Genomic DNA, 16499 nt, shown 5'->3' with positions numbered 1-16499 from the left:
ATAATAGTAGTACTAGAAGAACTTATTCCTAAAAAACGAACCAATTCAAGTTGGATAGTCTGAAAAAAAATTTTCAATTTTCAAAATTTTAAGTTTTTAAAAAGCAAAAAGATCAAAAGTAACGTATTAATTTTGATGAAGCTATTATAAATGAAAATGAGAAAATCCAATTCCCATTATTCATATAGGAAAAGAAAAAATGTCATGCTAAAACGAACACTTAGAGAATATCGCGTTTTCAGTTATCTTAATTCCTTTTGGTGACCAAAACAATATTAGTTGCAACTCTCTCCTTTCTTCCATTCTCATAAGTCCCGTCGCACTTCACTCTTTGAAGAATACTGTAAGTGCCTGCCAATGGATAATGCAACCGTAAACATAACCATTATTATTATTATTGTTATAATATATTATTGTTTCTTATATTATCAATCTTATCTTGTTTCTCTTTATGCACGTAGCCATGTTCTTTTCTTTGCTTTGTTATATATTTTTCTCTTCTATTTCTTGTTCATCCTGAAGTATGTACACATCGATCCATCCAATCCATCTATTATTTACATTATAATCATTGTTTTTGGGTCGTGGTCACTCAAAATACTAAATTATATTTAATTTAGTACTGGTGGATTTTAAGATGGGTTAGTACTTTTTAATGTTTTTTTATCATTATTTAATCAATAAATTTTATTAATTTATAAGTATAAATTTTGAAAAAATGTGGATGCAAATCGTATTGATTTATGTGTACAAAATTTTAGTAAATATGAACATAAACTATATATTTTTTATGTACAAACTATATGTAAATATAGATGTAAAAAAATTATTGCTGACTAAGTACTGGATTTGGATCATCTAAAGTTTGAATTTCACTTTAGAGAGTAAAGTGTGATCTTCTACCATTGAATAGTTTCTCTTTCATATTTATTCTTGGTCCCACCTATAAAATTAATGGTGAGAGATCACATTTTACTCTCTAAAGTGAAATTCAAACTTTAGAGGATCCAAATCCGTAATGACAAACAATAATAATATTTTCTTAGTAATGTAGCATTACTCGAATTGTAGTATGACTATACTATACTAACTATGATGACTGCAAGTGTTAATAGAAACAGAATCACATTTTTTTTTATATTTTTGTTATACTTTTTTAAGTAATATTAAAAAAAAAAGCATTTTAGTAAAAAATATCATAATCATCATCATAATATAGTCATATTAAAATGAAACAGTGATTGATTTAGTTATTGATCCTTTGTTAATCGTTAGTATGATTTCCCTGCATGCTTGTACTAGTTAGTCATAAGTAGCTAGTGCCTGATACATAGTGGAATGTTTGTTGAAGGAAGGATGTCAAATAATGAGGAATGTAAGGAGATGAAACGAACGAAAAGTGATGAATGGGAAGTAGTAGAGTGGTGTAATCTGCCTGGAGACCTGCTATCAAGAATTGCAAGCTATTTAGAATTGATAGACTTTCTGAGTTTTCGCAGTGTTTGCAAAGAATGGCTCATCCCTCCCTCAGAATACAACCCTTCAGGCCGCGAGCTATGGTTTCTCCTCTACGGTGAAGGCTCACAGTGTTCCTTCTTGAAACTCGGATTGCAATCTCCAAACTCCGAAAGACTCTACACCGTCAACTTTCCAGAACTTGACGGAGCCACTTGCCTTGCATCGTACCTAGGATGGTTGCTTCTTGTGCAGGAAGGAGCAATGTTTTTCTTCTGCCCTTTCTCAAGAGCCAAGATAGACCTTCCAGATTGTCCCTTCACAGACCTAAGCGAACATGTTGCTGCGTTTTCTGCTGACCCTACTTGCCAAGATTGCGTTGTGGTTGTGGTTAGCCGCAAGAGTGAGGTAGAACTGGAACTGCACTTGCTTCGAAGGGGGAGCAAGGAGTGGCACAAGCATTGCCATCGTTGTGTTCGTTCCACGCTAAACACAGTAAGTGGTGCTGCTTTTTCTGAGGAAAAGTTTCAGTTCTTGGACGCGGATGACGGCTTGGTTACCTTCAATGCTGACGGTAAAAGCAGCAAGTCATGGGCGAATTATCGTATAGTTAACCATGGTTCTTCCAAGGACGTGGAAACCTTGGAATATCACGTACGGAAAAACATGTTTGGAGTCTTGAACATAGGTCAGAGGCTGGGCTTCCGGGGCGGTGAGGATGATGTTGTGTCCATTTCCATATGTGGCACCATGATCCTCGGAATACAGTGGCTTCATATCTTAAGAAATGATAGCGTCATTCTCAGTGAGACCATTGTGCCTGATCAGCAACATGTGGCTCTGGCTCGTCAGATTAAAGGGGTATGGATTCAACCAAGATATGTTCAAGTACCTCCTGGCCTAACCTGGTAGTTAAGTCTTTATTTGATTTGATTATTATGTCAAGTTTCTTAGTTATTTTCATATTCCAACATTGGATTATATACTGTTTGCTCGGTTGTTTCAAATGATTTATGGTGTAGGATTTGAGAATTCTTTTAATTTGGATTTCATTCAACTTCAAAACATTTAAGATACACTCAATTGAGATTTGCCATAATCAAATAAGATTAATGTATGCGACATACATACACAGCACTGCTATAAATCTACAACAAGACTCTTAATGTTTCTCCTCCTTTTTTTTCTTTTATCTTAAACTATATCATCCCTACATAATCAAATAATTATGGCAATAAACATTATACCATGGTTTCATCGAACTGCTGTACTTTGGATGGGAGGAAAAATTGTTCCAATATATGATTATAAATAGGCAATTTTACCTAGAAATCCTTCAGAGGAAAAAAATTGTTAATTGTAGCCCCTTGTTATATCATCTAGCATCGATTAATTCCTTGACTCTTGACTTCATGTATCTGTCAATTAAGTCAGCGAGAGCTCTTATCAACGATTTTGGGTCATATATTATACCCACTTTGGAATCACGTAGGGAGTCAACAACAATCTGCAAAATAAGAATTGTTTGAGGATCCCCAAAAAAAAGTAAATTGCATTAAAAAGATTATAGGTTGTATTATCCACTAAATTTTGCGTCGAGCAAAGTTGGTATACATACCACATCAAATATTCCTTGGGCATTCAATCGGTCAACATCAACTGGAACTGAACTATTTCTTGGCACCAAAATGGTATTGATATACTGACTCGGCTGCATAAAATTATTAATGGCAGAAAAAATCTTGTCATCACCATTATGCATATTGTACTGTGAATTTTAGGTATCAGTTTCAAAAGTAACTGAATTTTTATTTCGAGTAAGATTCTACACACATCAAATACATCATTTTGCTTCAAAAGAAGGAAAACACCTAAGGAAAAATATTTTTCTCAAGCTCTTCCAGGCATGCATCATGTCGAACATGTGATAATAAAAACTAATGCTAAACAAATCTATCTATATTAGAGTTAGTAAGTACCAAAGTGGAAGTCTTAACTCTACATTTTTATGTAAAGTTTCTTTGAAATTTCAATAATAATTGCAGCAGCAACAAGGGTAGAGTAAACTACATATGACAATTCATTCTGCAATAGCACTCATCATATGGAGCGATAAGGGTTTATTAACAGTATACCACTTGGCACTTGCAACAGGGTAAAAAGCATGCATTCAAATAAAACGAAATTGGCACTCTTTAGTGAATTAATCAAAGCCTTATTTTGAACCAGAATAAAAGATCTCTGTTTGGCACCAACTAGCTTCAATTGTGAAGGAATTTCCACTCACAGGATTCTGTAGCCGATTGCAAGGATCTCCATATGTTCGATTTAGAGCATCCGTGATGGCAGTAACAAAACAAGAAGCCGAAAACCCGTTAGTCTCCCGGTCAGGTGTGCCATTTAACATAAGTACCTAACATTTAAGAAATAAAAATAAAAATGAGTAGAATTTTGGAAAAAGAAAGCATATATTGCTATAAAATTTCAATAAAGCAAAAGACTGCAGCTAGAATTTCATGCATTGGAACAAATTCACCCCACTAATAGCACTATGGCTGGACTTCCACATCAAAGCACAGAAACTTATCACCCTTTTTGTCTTATTGCTCAGCAATCAAGCAGAGCTGGACTACCTTAATAGCTTGTTTCTTCCAAAAGAGAAACAAATGCTCTCCTTGCAAATTGAAAGCAATCTTATCAAGCCTAAATTCCTAAAATACATACTGGATGGAAGGCTCATCAGACTAAACATTAATAAGCAAAGAAAACATATATAATTACAAGATCAAGAAGTACCTTGAGGCAAGACCTTGATGAAATAATCTCCCCAATTCCCAATAAGACCTAGAAAAACTTGTTGATCAGTGATCGTCTAGGAGAACTAAACTGTGTAAAGAAGAAAGATATGTTTATTCTAACAAAATTATAGATTAATTCACATAATTATGCAGTGTCTCAAACAAAAAAGATTATGCAATGTTGCTTCATGAAGATGAAATAGCATACTTTTTACAAACTACTTCTAAGAATCTTACCAACGAGGGGCAGATTGAAGTGAAAAGGGAACCCATGGCATACACAATGCAGTCCACATTACTTAACTGCTCTAATACAGTTGCATTAGGTGAAGGAAATACCTATAGAAAAGATATCAAAATAAATGGAAGTTATAATTATAAATTGCTCATAAATTATTAAATCAATAGCAAAATTCATTTCCTAAAAAAAAACTTTTTATAAAAATGAATAAAAAGTTGCACTTTGTCAAATATATTCTTTTTCACTTTTCTAACAGAAGAATTCTAATAAAAATAGCACCAAAACAGATTTACCTCATGGAGCAAATTTTTTCCCTCACTTGACATGTAGAAGACACGTTTTATTTTTGAAGGAAGCGCTGGAGTGGAAAAGCTATCCTACCCACAAAATGATAAAACTTTAGTATACAAGAAATATAAGATACACAGTTTTACAATATTACATACTAGATCAACCAACCAATCACAATTTTGTAGTATGTCAGTTAGTGAGAATGACAGAGAAAAAAAATTAGTTTGGAAGCTACAACTTCACTAGATTTTATATCAGGAAAGCATTAAAGTAATAGAGTGACTAATTCTGAAATTAAATATTTTCTGAAATTTAAACCAAGTACTCTTGTTTGTTTCAAACTCAACTAACATGTAAGTTAATATTTTCGATGCTTTTATTGACATGTTTACAACATCAGCATACATTCCACATCATTAAAACTTAAAAAACACCCATCCTACATTGATATTACTTTCAATAAGAGTCCAGAGATTTAAGTTGGACAATGTACCTCAGATCAGTAAAATTTTGAGCAGAAATACTGTATTGATAAGCATAATCTCTCAATACATACAAAAACATACCTTGTTAATCAGCTCCGTCGTTCCCCTGGTTGGATGAGAAATTTCATTTTGTCCCCTTATAATAGTTCCATCCTAAATGGATATTAGAGCATAATGTAAGAAAAAGCAAAACAACAATTCAAATTGTGAATTTTCTTTGAACAGCAAAGAAATAGTTTTCCTCTCAGAACCTGAATTTACCCTCAATGAAACCAAAGCAGAATTACATGCTTAAATACACATGTAACATACCCATAATTCGCACCCTAAGGTAAGCCTGTCGTTGGTGGAAATTACAGGGAGAACCAGGCTTTCAGGGGGAATATCTGAAACACGTGAAAACAAAAATATTGCAGCATCCAAGGACCGAAAAAATATACGTGCGCCTGCAAAAAAGAAATTCCCGATGCTGCACAGTTCATAAAAGTCAGTTTAAATTGTTCTGTTTTTCACACACCAATTGCAATTGCCAGTTTCCAAAAATTCCCACCAATTACATAGGCTAATATCAGATTCTAAAGCAAATAATTTTATTGGTTAGGTAGAAGGGTGAGAAAAATGGCACAAGAAGATTCAATAAACTACTACAAACATTTAGCTGAAGTAAAAAATAAAGGACCTGCCATTGCTGAAACAAAATGATTCTTCAGCCCGGCGTAGAATCTGCAAAAACCGAAATGGAAGGCCCCACTTTCAAGTTTCAAGGAAGCTCACCAAAAAAGCATACAATATTGAAGCACATTATATTTGTTCTTTCTTCTGTAGTGTTGATTATTATAGTGATTGATTGTTACTATGACGGGCATAATAATATATTTTGTCTAAAAATGCAAAAGAAGACATGATACTCAACTTAAGAGAGACTTTTGAAGTTTGAACGCATACTCGACCAAAATTACAGACACTAAAATACTAGACTACAGTTTAAGAAGCAACAACCAATCTCAGAAACAAACGATTAAAAGTAATAAAAAAAGGAGACCATACTTTATAACATCCATATTCATATAAGAAATGTTTTGCAATTGATGAGTATGAGCAGGATTAGAAAGAAAAGAAGTACATCTAGTTGTAAGAATCACCTGACTCTGAAAATAAACCAAAAAAGATCGAATAGTCTCCCTGTAAGGTTTCGAAACACCTTTCCATAGTGTGTGATCACCTTCCACAATGGAGTACCTATACATGTCCCAGCAGCACATTACAAAATAGTTCTCATAAAAAAGTATGCAAAAAATTTGGATAATCTTAATCCCCATTAATATAGCGCACACTCTGCGGCAATATATGTACATAAAGTTAAAGAGAAAGTTCAGTAACTAGATTGGCATTGTTAGGCATAAAGGAAAGCACCATTCAGATTTAGCTTTGAGTGGATCAAGAGGTAGACGATGACCAAGTAGATTCCGAACTGCAAGAGCTTCAGCTGTGCTCTGATCAGACAACCTCAGACACCTCGAACGTATGTCTCCAACAGCAGGACCACCTGACAAACGCACACCCACTCAACCAATCAAATCGGGAGAAAAATGAAAATAAAAATCGCAAAAAGATGGGAAGACATACCAAGGACGCGAACGATCTCGGCGGTGCTTCCGCCGTCATCGGAGACGGGGAGAACGTGGGCGACGCGGGTAGTGAAGGTCTTGAGGTCCTCGACGACGCCGTTGAAGGCGGTCCCGCCGGAGAAGACGAGGAGAGCTGGCTGGGGAGGAGGAGGGGGAGGGTCAGGGTGTTAGAGAAGGTGGGACCCAAACACAACCAAGCTTCCGCCATTGTTCGCGCGTCTTCTTCACACTTTACAGATATCGCGTCACACTGTCTTTCGGATCCGATTCCACTCCAAACTGAACTAACGGTTCCGATACGTTTTTGCGTTTTTCAACCTTTGCCCTTAGATTTAAGAATTTAATCACGGTGAAAACTAAACCGACTTCACATGAAGTTGATATTTGAAAGCGCTTAGATAAAAATTTAGTCAAATCACTTAAATTATGTAATGACTCTCAAATATTAATTTCACATAAAGTCGACTGCACTTAAGTTTTTACTTTTAATTAATTACTTATATCTTATTATTATAGAAAAATATAAGATACCAATATATTATCTGCTAACTTATTGTCAATAATAATTAATTATTATATTTTAAATACATATATAAAGAGACACATCCAAAAAATATATCTATAAAGACACTTCTATTAAATACAACTATAAAAAAGATATTTTTATTAAACACATCTACAAAAAATATTTTTATTAAATACAATTATAAATAAAAATGGGTAGATGTTGCAAAAATACTGTTGGTAATATAACGAAATTGTATTATTATTCACCCAATCACTCTCTAGTCTAATTTTTATTAAGAAGAGTATGTCATTTAAATTATAGTTTGTTAGCCACTCTCTAATCCAATTATATATTTGTCTCTGCATTAGTGCATAAAAATATTAAATAATATAACACAAATTAATTCTATGGGTGAAGAAAGAGCATATTTTACATTTTTGGTTCTGAATCCAAGAGATGGGCTCTTGAGATAAAATTTTGCTATTTTTACATGTAAAATGTTAAATAAATTCTTGTAATAACTTTTGATATTCAGGCTATTATTTAATTTTGTTTTTCATATTTTAATTTTTTTTATTAGTACTTTAGATTGAATAAATTGAATAATGACCTAAATTTTAAAGATCACTATGAAATTTACTCTCTAAAAATTGTTTTCAAAAGATTGGGAGGAGATCATTACTGACATTTTACACAAACAGGTTATAGAAATAATTGAAATAATTTGTGACTCAAGACTTTGAAGTGAAATTTGCATTTTGTTATCAGACAAATTCAAAAAAGACATTGTTTGATTTCCATTTATATTTGTCGACATATACAAATGTTGTAGGAGTATCTAACATCTTAAGGTAAAGTCAACCTCAACATTATTAGCACGAAAAGAGAAAATTGGAAAATATGAAAATTAATAAGGCAAACTCTTAGAACTCGTGCTAATAACCAATGACTTAAATCTAGAAGAGTCTCCAGCAGCATTAGCCCTGTGAGTAATAATCTCCATGTTCCTATGCAAGCTTTGTTTAACCAAACTCTTCATCATCTTCTTCCCTTCCATTGCTTCTCTTTGATTCACCGGTGACCCCATCGATGCAAACCTCGGTGTTTGTGGCCCCGAATGTGGCCCCATCTTGGTTTGCCTCTCATCCTTGAACCATTGCAATAGCTTCAATGCTCTCTTCTGAGCCAAAGAGCTTCCCAACAGAACCACTTCAAGAAGCACAGGAACAATGCCAGCCTCTGCCATTTTCTCCCTTTGACTTGAACTTTGATGCGCTAGGATCATCAATATATAAACCGATAACTCTTGGCATTTCGGTTTGTCTTCCCATGACAAGATCTCAATGAAGTTCTTTGGCACTAAACAACTATTCTCTATTGCTTTCTTCCCCATCATGCTCACTAACAAGTTCCCTAGACTTGCCAATGCTTTCTCTGAAGTTTCTTTTCTTGAGGATAGTTCTAATAAAATAGGAACAATCCCACATGAAACCAAAGCTCCCGCGTTCTCTAACACGCTTGAAAAGTTGTATAGGGCACCCAAACATGATGTTTTTGTGTCTAAGCTTGATGAGTTTGACTCAAGAATGTGTCTTAGTGATGGTAGAAAGTCCAATGAAGGAAAATGGAATTGGGTGTTTGCTAGTGAAGACAACGATAACAGCAACTCAGAAAATTCATTGATTGTTGATTCATCTACATTGTCAACTGTGTTTGGCAGCTTGGATAATATTCCTGCCTCCACTATCATAGCCTTGTTCCTGAAGAAAGAAACAAAAGACATGTCAGAGAAAAATTTAGGAAAGTACGAAGAGTCAATGAAATATTTGTACAATGTGTACAATGAAGGTTTATGGAGTATTAGAGATAAATCATTAGTGTTACTTTTTTCTATCAGCTGAAGCTTTTGGGGATGAGTGGTATCATGACATAGTATTAGAGTGCTAGATCAGAAAGGTCAAGAGTTACAAATAGTTCATTGTCTTTCTAGCGGGATCCAAAAATTTGGATTTGGATCCTCTAAATTTTGAATTTTTACTTTAGAGGGTAAAGTGTGATCTTCTACCCTTAAATGATTTCTCTCTCATATTTATTTTTAGCCTCACTTATAAAATAAATGGTGAGAGATCACACTTTACTCTTTAAAGTGAAATTAAAATTTTAGAAGATCCAAATCCCAAAAAATTTATCATTATGAATTATTAATTGTAGTAATTCTTCGTTCTCTTTTAGTATGCAAAAGACGTTTTTGAAAGAAACATGCTTCAAGGAGGTCAAAGTTAGGTTAGAATCAAATACTTTGATAGCAGTTATTCTACAAAGTCAGCATGAACAAGTCAACATCTCTAAGCTATGCACCATCACCTTCCCACCTTCTCCGGTCCATTTTTTCTTCCTTTGATCGATGGGAGTGATGCGATTATAGTACAAAACAATAACAATGCCAAACCAACTAAATAAAAAAGGTACCTTATTACATATTATTACTGAAGTCAACCAGGATCTCAAACTAATATATGTGTTGGAAAATGTAGGTCAACAAAAAGACATGAGTTGTTCGAAAGATAATAAAGGAATCTGATCAACTACGCTATATTTTAATAAATTATTTATGAATTTTTACGACAGCAATGTCGCTTCAATATGAAATTTGTCCCCCTAGTAGCTCATTCCACAACCAAGCAACTCAGCACACATTTTGGCCATTTTTTAAAATTTATTAATTATTAGCAACTACAGCATGGTGATGTGCTAGTGGGATTTTGGGAAATTTGATCCCAAAATATTGGCTAAATTTTAATCTCAGATTTAATGCCATGGATCCGATTACATCTTATTTTTTAGAGTTATATTACGTGTATACTAAAATCAATCACCAAATTCAGCTACTAGTATAAAATATATGCTAAATACAAATACACATTAAAAATAAATTAAACCACACATGTATTTACATACAAATATATTGGTAGTTGATTTTGTCGTACAAATAACATTTTTTATTTTTTTATAACTCCCATATTACTAACAGCCTGTATAGGAAGACCTAGCTCTGAATGCGAGGTACTGCACCAAACTCTCTAGTCTCTCTCAACCTTTGCCTCCAATTGAGATGTTAATTTTCCTTTGTTTTTATCAATAAATTTTTTCCCTCTAATATTGAAAACCAATGTGGCTGTGGTAACTGTGGAGTCATGAGCCATACCCGCCAAGGCCAATAGCCACTTTGTGATTCATCAGTCCTTTTCTATGCTCTCTAGAAGTCAAAATATGCGGTTACTCACAAGCTACTATTGCTCCACTCTCACATTTTTTTATTTTAAAGTATGATTCAAACAATTTAATTAGGGGAATGAAAAAATATATATATTCTAATACTATTAGTTCACGCACTGATTACAAGTTAGTGGACCTTAACCTTGCCCACAAATTCAATAACTTTGCATTTTTAGAGTATCAATAGATTTAAGTGATTCAAAATTTCTCTATCATTCTCCACCACTAATCTCAACTTAACAGATTTTACTATCTATGATAGCTACGAGTAGGGTAGCCATACCTAACAATTCATTAGACCCTAAAACTCATGGACACTCAATTAACCAATAATAAGATCCAAAGAACCTATGAAATGAAATAATGAATAAGCAACCATTAGCACTCAAATATGAACTGATCACAAAGTTACATTAAAATTTATATCATAAGCTTTATGTAATTGAGCAACTTACTTATCCATAATCAATCTTAGTGAAATATGAAATATTTAAGAAACATGTTAAAAACTCAGGTGCAGTTGACTTCACGTTAAGTTGATAGTTGAGAACTATTAGATGATTTAATTTATTTGACTAAATTTTTATTTAACGACTCTCAACTATCAACTTCACGTGAAGTCGACTGCACCTAAATTTTCACTTTAGATAAAAAAAACTTACGTGTAAGTTCCATCAGCAAGGTGGATCAACGCCACCAACGCCGCTCTGCGACGGGTGGCCACGTCGGAAGCCACCATAGAGACCAACACAGGCACCACACCGAGTTCTGTTATCAACTTTCTAACCTTCAAATCTTCTTTTGCCAAATTTCCAATATCCTTGGCTGCCACCTCCTTCTCTTCACAGCTTCCAAAGTGAAGCTTCTTCACTGTCCTCTGCAATATGATAGCAGAGTCCTCCTCTTCTTCCTTCTCCTCCTCATGCTTCTCCATGACTTGAACCGTTTCAACAACTTTTTCGACCTTGTTATTGTCGTTGTTGCTCTGCTCAGCTCTGTTTCTTGATTGGTTTCGGCGCTTTCGTGTCGCTTTTGATTGGAGGAACCTTCTGATTCGTGCAAAGAATTGAAGCTTTATGCTAGACAATACCCAAATAGAATTAGAAGAAGAAGAAGATGATGATGATGATGATGGAGGAGGAGGAGTATGCATGGTTGGTTCGTTAAGGGGGAGAGAAAAACTGAGATCAGAGGAGAGAACAAAAGAGAGAGTTGAGAAAAAAGTGGTTGGGGGATTTGGTTCCTTTTATAACTGAGTTTCTGTTTGTGAGTTTGGAGACAGAGCGAGAACAGAGAAAGAAGAAGGGAGAGACAGAGAGAGAAAGTGAATCAATGAAAAAACTAATACAAGAGCTCTGTGATCTTAAAATACAGAGCACATGCAATTGAACAGTGCTGTCCCATTTTTATGTAATTATGAATGATACAGGATCCTCCCTCACGTTATTCTTTTATTAAGTGAATGGAATTTAGGCACCATTTTAATTTTAGGGCCTTCATTAAATATATTCATAAAATCGTTGTTGTAAAGTTAAAAGATTTTCGTACCTAAACTTGATATATGAGTCCAATTTGTTTGTTTATTCGTGACCATGTTTGGAACTAAGATATCAGATGCACAACAAAATTTTTGGTAGAAAAGTTGTTAATACTCCACGGTCTGTATTTGGCAAAATATCACTAACTTTGAGTTTGAAAATTATTTGGAATTTATATATTCAATTTGGTCTTATACGATTAAATTCTCATTTTGGTCCCTAAAATTTACGCGATTACTCATTTTAGTCCCTGAAATTCAAAATTACCTATATTGGTTCTCTAGATTTAAATTTGGGCACCAATATGGTCCCTCAATTTTTTTCGACGATGACTAGGCAAACGAAGTGCTGAAATTGTACTCTCCCTATGACGTTAGATGATGAGTAAACGACATCGTTTACCTTTGCCGTCCAAACAAGTTAGAAACAAAGAATAGTAGAGGTAGAGAAAAATACGAATACTTTATTTTGAGTCTCCATTGTTTCTTCTCCCTTTATATACAAAACGAAGATATTTCTGACTTGTTTGGTTGTCAAGGATAAACGACGTGGTTTACCCATCATCTAACGTGGCAGGAAGGTGTCATCTGAACACTCCATTTGCCTAAACTTAAATCTGAAGGACCAGTATAGGTAATTTTAAATTTCATTGACCAAAATAGATAATCATGTGAATCTCAGGGACCAAAATGAGTATTTAATCGGTCTTATATGTTTAGTTTAAGATAAACGAACATAATTCACCGTTTGTTTTTATTTTTTCCCCTCTACCTACCTGTGTCTCAACTCTCAACCCTATTAGTCTTCACCAAACTCAAAATTTGGGACCTTCTTAGGGGAAGGAATATAATTAAAGAAAAAGAAGGGGCAAGTCTTTGATGAATGGTCCCATGTAATCAAGAGAAATATGTGACGCCATTTTCTTCATTAAAAGGTGACAACAAATAACTCAAATTTGGGACTTTAGTTTTGATGTAAACCCACATCGATTGCATGTGAGAATCAAGGGAGACCCAGCCATGTATGTTCCCTATGGAACCATAAAAATTGTGGCAGTGCACACGCGTCAACATTAATTAACAACTTATTTATATGTAGCTAGCTTATTTAATATTTATATCATTTCATAATTCTTCATTGGCTAAACAAAATCCGATCTGGATCAGTGGCTGTGATATTCTCACATGCATTAGTGACTTATATATCATGTTTAGTTCCCCCTTGCATGAGAGCAAGAGCATCACTCATAAATCATTAATTTCATTTGATTGTGCTCCAAAGAAATTAAGGAATTCAATTTATATATTTTGGATTACAAATTCACCTAAAACCAACTAATCTGTAGATGTATCATAGAGATTTGAGCTGCCAGGAACCTAAATGGAAAATGTACTTAGGCTATGGAATGGGATTTATCAAGAAATACTAGTAATCTATCTAGAACTAAAGAAGCCAGATAGACATATTTATAACAAAGCATTAAAGAGCATCTTCACTAATGATAGTGATAATAATAGATAATTATCCGTACCAAAAAAAATAGTATTATTTAGCTGTGTGTCGGCATTAAGGTATTCTGAGCGAATGAACAAATCCAATTATTCAATAATTGTGGTGAATGAAGCAATTAGTTGCGTTTTTGGCAAGGATATTTCCAGGAAAAAGGGCCTAATATATATAAGTGCACCAACTAGGGCATCACCAATTTTGAAGCAGGTAATTAACGAATTCTGGTATAACTACTTAGGTGGAGATCCATATTGGGGTGTTATATTTGAGACCGATGGCTATGGTGTAATTTTTTATTTAGAAATTACTTAAATAAAGATATTAAAAATATTTTTTTATGAAGATATTTTATATAAAAGTGTAATTTATTTATCTAACCACACTTTAAATAAAAATAATAATTTTATACCATATCAAAATTTAATTCTACAATTCATCATTTAAGAATAAAAAAAATTTCATACGAAGACGATTATAAAATTTTCGTTCAAATACCACTTTTTATTTTTCCATGTTGGGGGTGCACTACCAAAATTTTATCCTTTGTACCAATTGAATTGCAGGCATTGAAGTTTCCCACGTGTGAGGGAGGCTCCTTATTTGTCATTCTGGTGCGTGCGCCTATGATGTGTGCCACTCTTAGAACTTGCGTATAATATTTGTTTCTTTGTTAATAATTTTATATATTTGACTAAATAATTTAATATAGTATGTATTCATATTTTAACTATTATTTTATATATTTTTATTATTGATTTGTGAATGAGATGGGCTTAACATAAAATTTATAAGAATATCAGATCAGTAACTTCTTTTCAGATTAAATCTTTTTTTATATATAGATTTTTTTAAAACTGTGAGATGTAGTAACAGATCCGCCATTAAAATTGTCTTCACATTGTCGGTAAAATTGAACTTAAATCTTAATGACTAGTGAGAAGAGTTAATTTCTTATCAACGGAGTTAACCATAATTTACAGAATATCACATCAATAAAGTAGTTCAATTCAAATTCAATATAATCAAGTTAAAGATGAAAACGTTTGAACCATATACAACAAATTAAATAATGTCAATAAGTAATAACATTACTGTTATAGCGTGGGTAGGAATGACGATATCATCTGAATTTAAGGTATTCACCCATTTTTATATGTTTGGAACATATTTTTAGCGAAACAAATTCTTGTACAGAGTGAATTTAGATAATATCCGCCTCAATATATATATAATGTATATAATTTTAATATATAATGTGTAATATATATAAAATAACTAATAAAATTATTAATTTTATTATTCCTGATAAGAACATGACAAATTCTATGCAGATTATTATATGGCAGAACGGATCGAGTAGAGCAAAAACCCATCTCGCCCCATTCACACCCCTAAGCATATGTATAACAATGAAACTATCACATCAACAATATAAAAATGGGATTTGCCACGGCTCACGGCATAAACGCTATTAGGAGAGTGGAACTCGTGTGACACATTCAGTATTTTAATCTCGTTTAACTTTATACAAGATGGATGAGTATAGATAATAGATATTTACAAGACCGTAAAAGTGAATGATTTTCGATTTTCAATAGTCTCTTTTTCCTTGATCAGAATTAAGTTCCACACATGTGTTGCCAAACTTTGGGAGATAGTTGAAATCTTTAGTGGACTAATTCACTAAATTTAACGATAATGATCGATGAATACCCTTTTTTTTCCTCGCTTAAATAAAGAAACTTAAAGGAAAGGATCGTATATAATTTTTAAAATATCGAAAAACAATTTTGAAAAATCTAACACACTACACAACAAAATTAAATCACATCTCATCAAAATAAGAGAGAATCTGATAAAGATTTTTTTAAAAAAAATTTAACAATTGAAGGCTATAAATATAGAGTCAAGAATCTAAAAGTATTTTTTTTAACCTTAATCCTAATATTTTTTATATTCTAAACTGACTTGATAGCTGGAATGTCTATAAATAGAATGCCTAATCTCTTCCCCCATTCAATTCAGAGTCAACAGTTGATCAGTGACGACCCTGCTGTAAGTAGTTTTACCTAGAACAATTATATATATTGTGTTTATGAATATTATCTTCATTAACTGGTGGTACATGAGCCAGCGGCAAATACTACAAGATGGATACGTAGAGAGAGTGGTACATGAAGGATTGAAATATGTGAATATTACTTGGAAGCACCCAGTAAGGTGGGATGTTGCTGTTACAGGATCATGGGACAACTGGCAAACTAGGGAAGCCTTGCAGTTGCAGACTCCCCCTCATGTTTATGGCATTTTTAAAGCACTCAAAACAAGTCTCTATCATTACCGTTACATTGTAGGTGGCTATCACACCCATGCTCCAGAATTCTCCTGGGCTCTTGATGACTCTGGTTGCCCCTACAATATCTTGGATTTGCGGGTACTTCTACACATCTTGGACTACTTCTCCTCTAATATGTTGTTAAGGAGTGCTAGGGGTCAGCAACTTTTGTGATTTGTAGCTATCAAATAGCCATCAATAATGATTTTAATGGTGTGAGATTGGTCATCCAATAGCTCACTTTTCTTTGCTGGTTACATGCTGCCCAAAATTTAATAAAATTATTGTCCCTTAGACTTTTCCTATGTTGTTAATGCTTAACCATATCCATATTTGCAGGATTTTATTCCAGAAATGGTTGCAACGTTAGGTGATACTGAATGTCCTCCATCCCCACCATGGAGTTATGATAATATGCCCTTCAATGACAAATAG

General features: G+C 33.6%; 4 protein-coding genes across 5 annotated transcripts; 2 read left to right on the top strand and 2 right to left on the bottom strand.

Annotated features, from left to right (window-relative positions):
- The first annotated feature begins 288 nt into the window (after window positions 1–288).
- Window positions 289–2369, top strand: LOC107468330 (F-box protein At1g49360-like). Of its 2 annotated transcripts, none has more exons than XM_016087597.3 (2): window positions 289–343; window positions 1352–2369. In XM_016087597.3, exon 2 carries the CDS (start codon window positions 1357–1359, stop codon window positions 2365–2367), a length of 1011 nt encoding a protein of 336 aa, XP_015943083.2. In that variant the 5' UTR covers window positions 289–343; window positions 1352–1356; the 3' UTR covers window positions 2368–2369. The 2 variants fall into 2 exon arrangements, with proteins under 2 accessions (XP_015943083.2, XP_052110895.1); XM_052254935.1 differs by having other exon boundaries at window positions 323–343; window positions 1356–2369.
- Window positions 2370–2487: 118 nt separating this feature from the next.
- On the bottom strand, window positions 2488–7065 carry LOC107468223 (uncharacterized protein YNL011C; the record flags this gene model as incomplete). The annotated part of the gene is made up of 12 exons (XM_016087480.2): window positions 2488–2962; window positions 3074–3166; window positions 3743–3868; window positions 4252–4299; window positions 4491–4592; window positions 4788–4871; window positions 5352–5423; window positions 5583–5739; window positions 5950–5993; window positions 6413–6509; window positions 6684–6816; window positions 6897–7065. Coding segments are annotated over 12 exons (1257 nt in total), but the record flags the coding sequence as incomplete, so codon positions are not given.
- A 1079-nt stretch (window positions 7066–8144) lies between these two features.
- On the bottom strand, window positions 8145–12095 carry LOC107468248 (U-box domain-containing protein 7). Its single transcript, XM_016087501.3, has 2 exons — window positions 11345–12095; window positions 8145–9166 (listed from the first exon to the last, which is right to left on the bottom strand). Exons 1-2 carry the CDS (start codon window positions 11833–11835, stop codon window positions 8314–8316), a joined length of 1344 nt encoding a protein of 447 aa, XP_015942987.1. The 5' UTR covers window positions 11836–12095; the 3' UTR covers window positions 8145–8313.
- Window positions 12096–15854: 3759 nt separating this feature from the next.
- LOC107468224 (SNF1-related protein kinase regulatory subunit beta-2-like) lies at window positions 15855–16499 on the top strand. Its single transcript, XM_021133330.1, has 2 exons — window positions 15855–16163; window positions 16404–16499. Exons 1-2 carry the CDS (start codon window positions 15855–15857, stop codon window positions 16497–16499), a joined length of 405 nt encoding a protein of 134 aa, XP_020988989.1.

The sequence above is a fragment of the Arachis duranensis genome, chromosome 10 (assembly GCF_000817695.3).
Source record: "Arachis duranensis cultivar V14167 chromosome 10, aradu.V14167.gnm2.J7QH, whole genome shotgun sequence".
In the NCBI taxonomy this organism is placed as follows: Eukaryota; Viridiplantae; Streptophyta; class Magnoliopsida; order Fabales; family Fabaceae; genus Arachis; species Arachis duranensis.
The sequence above is the reverse complement of the archived record's forward strand: the minus strand, read 5'-3'. Positions and strand labels throughout refer to the sequence as shown.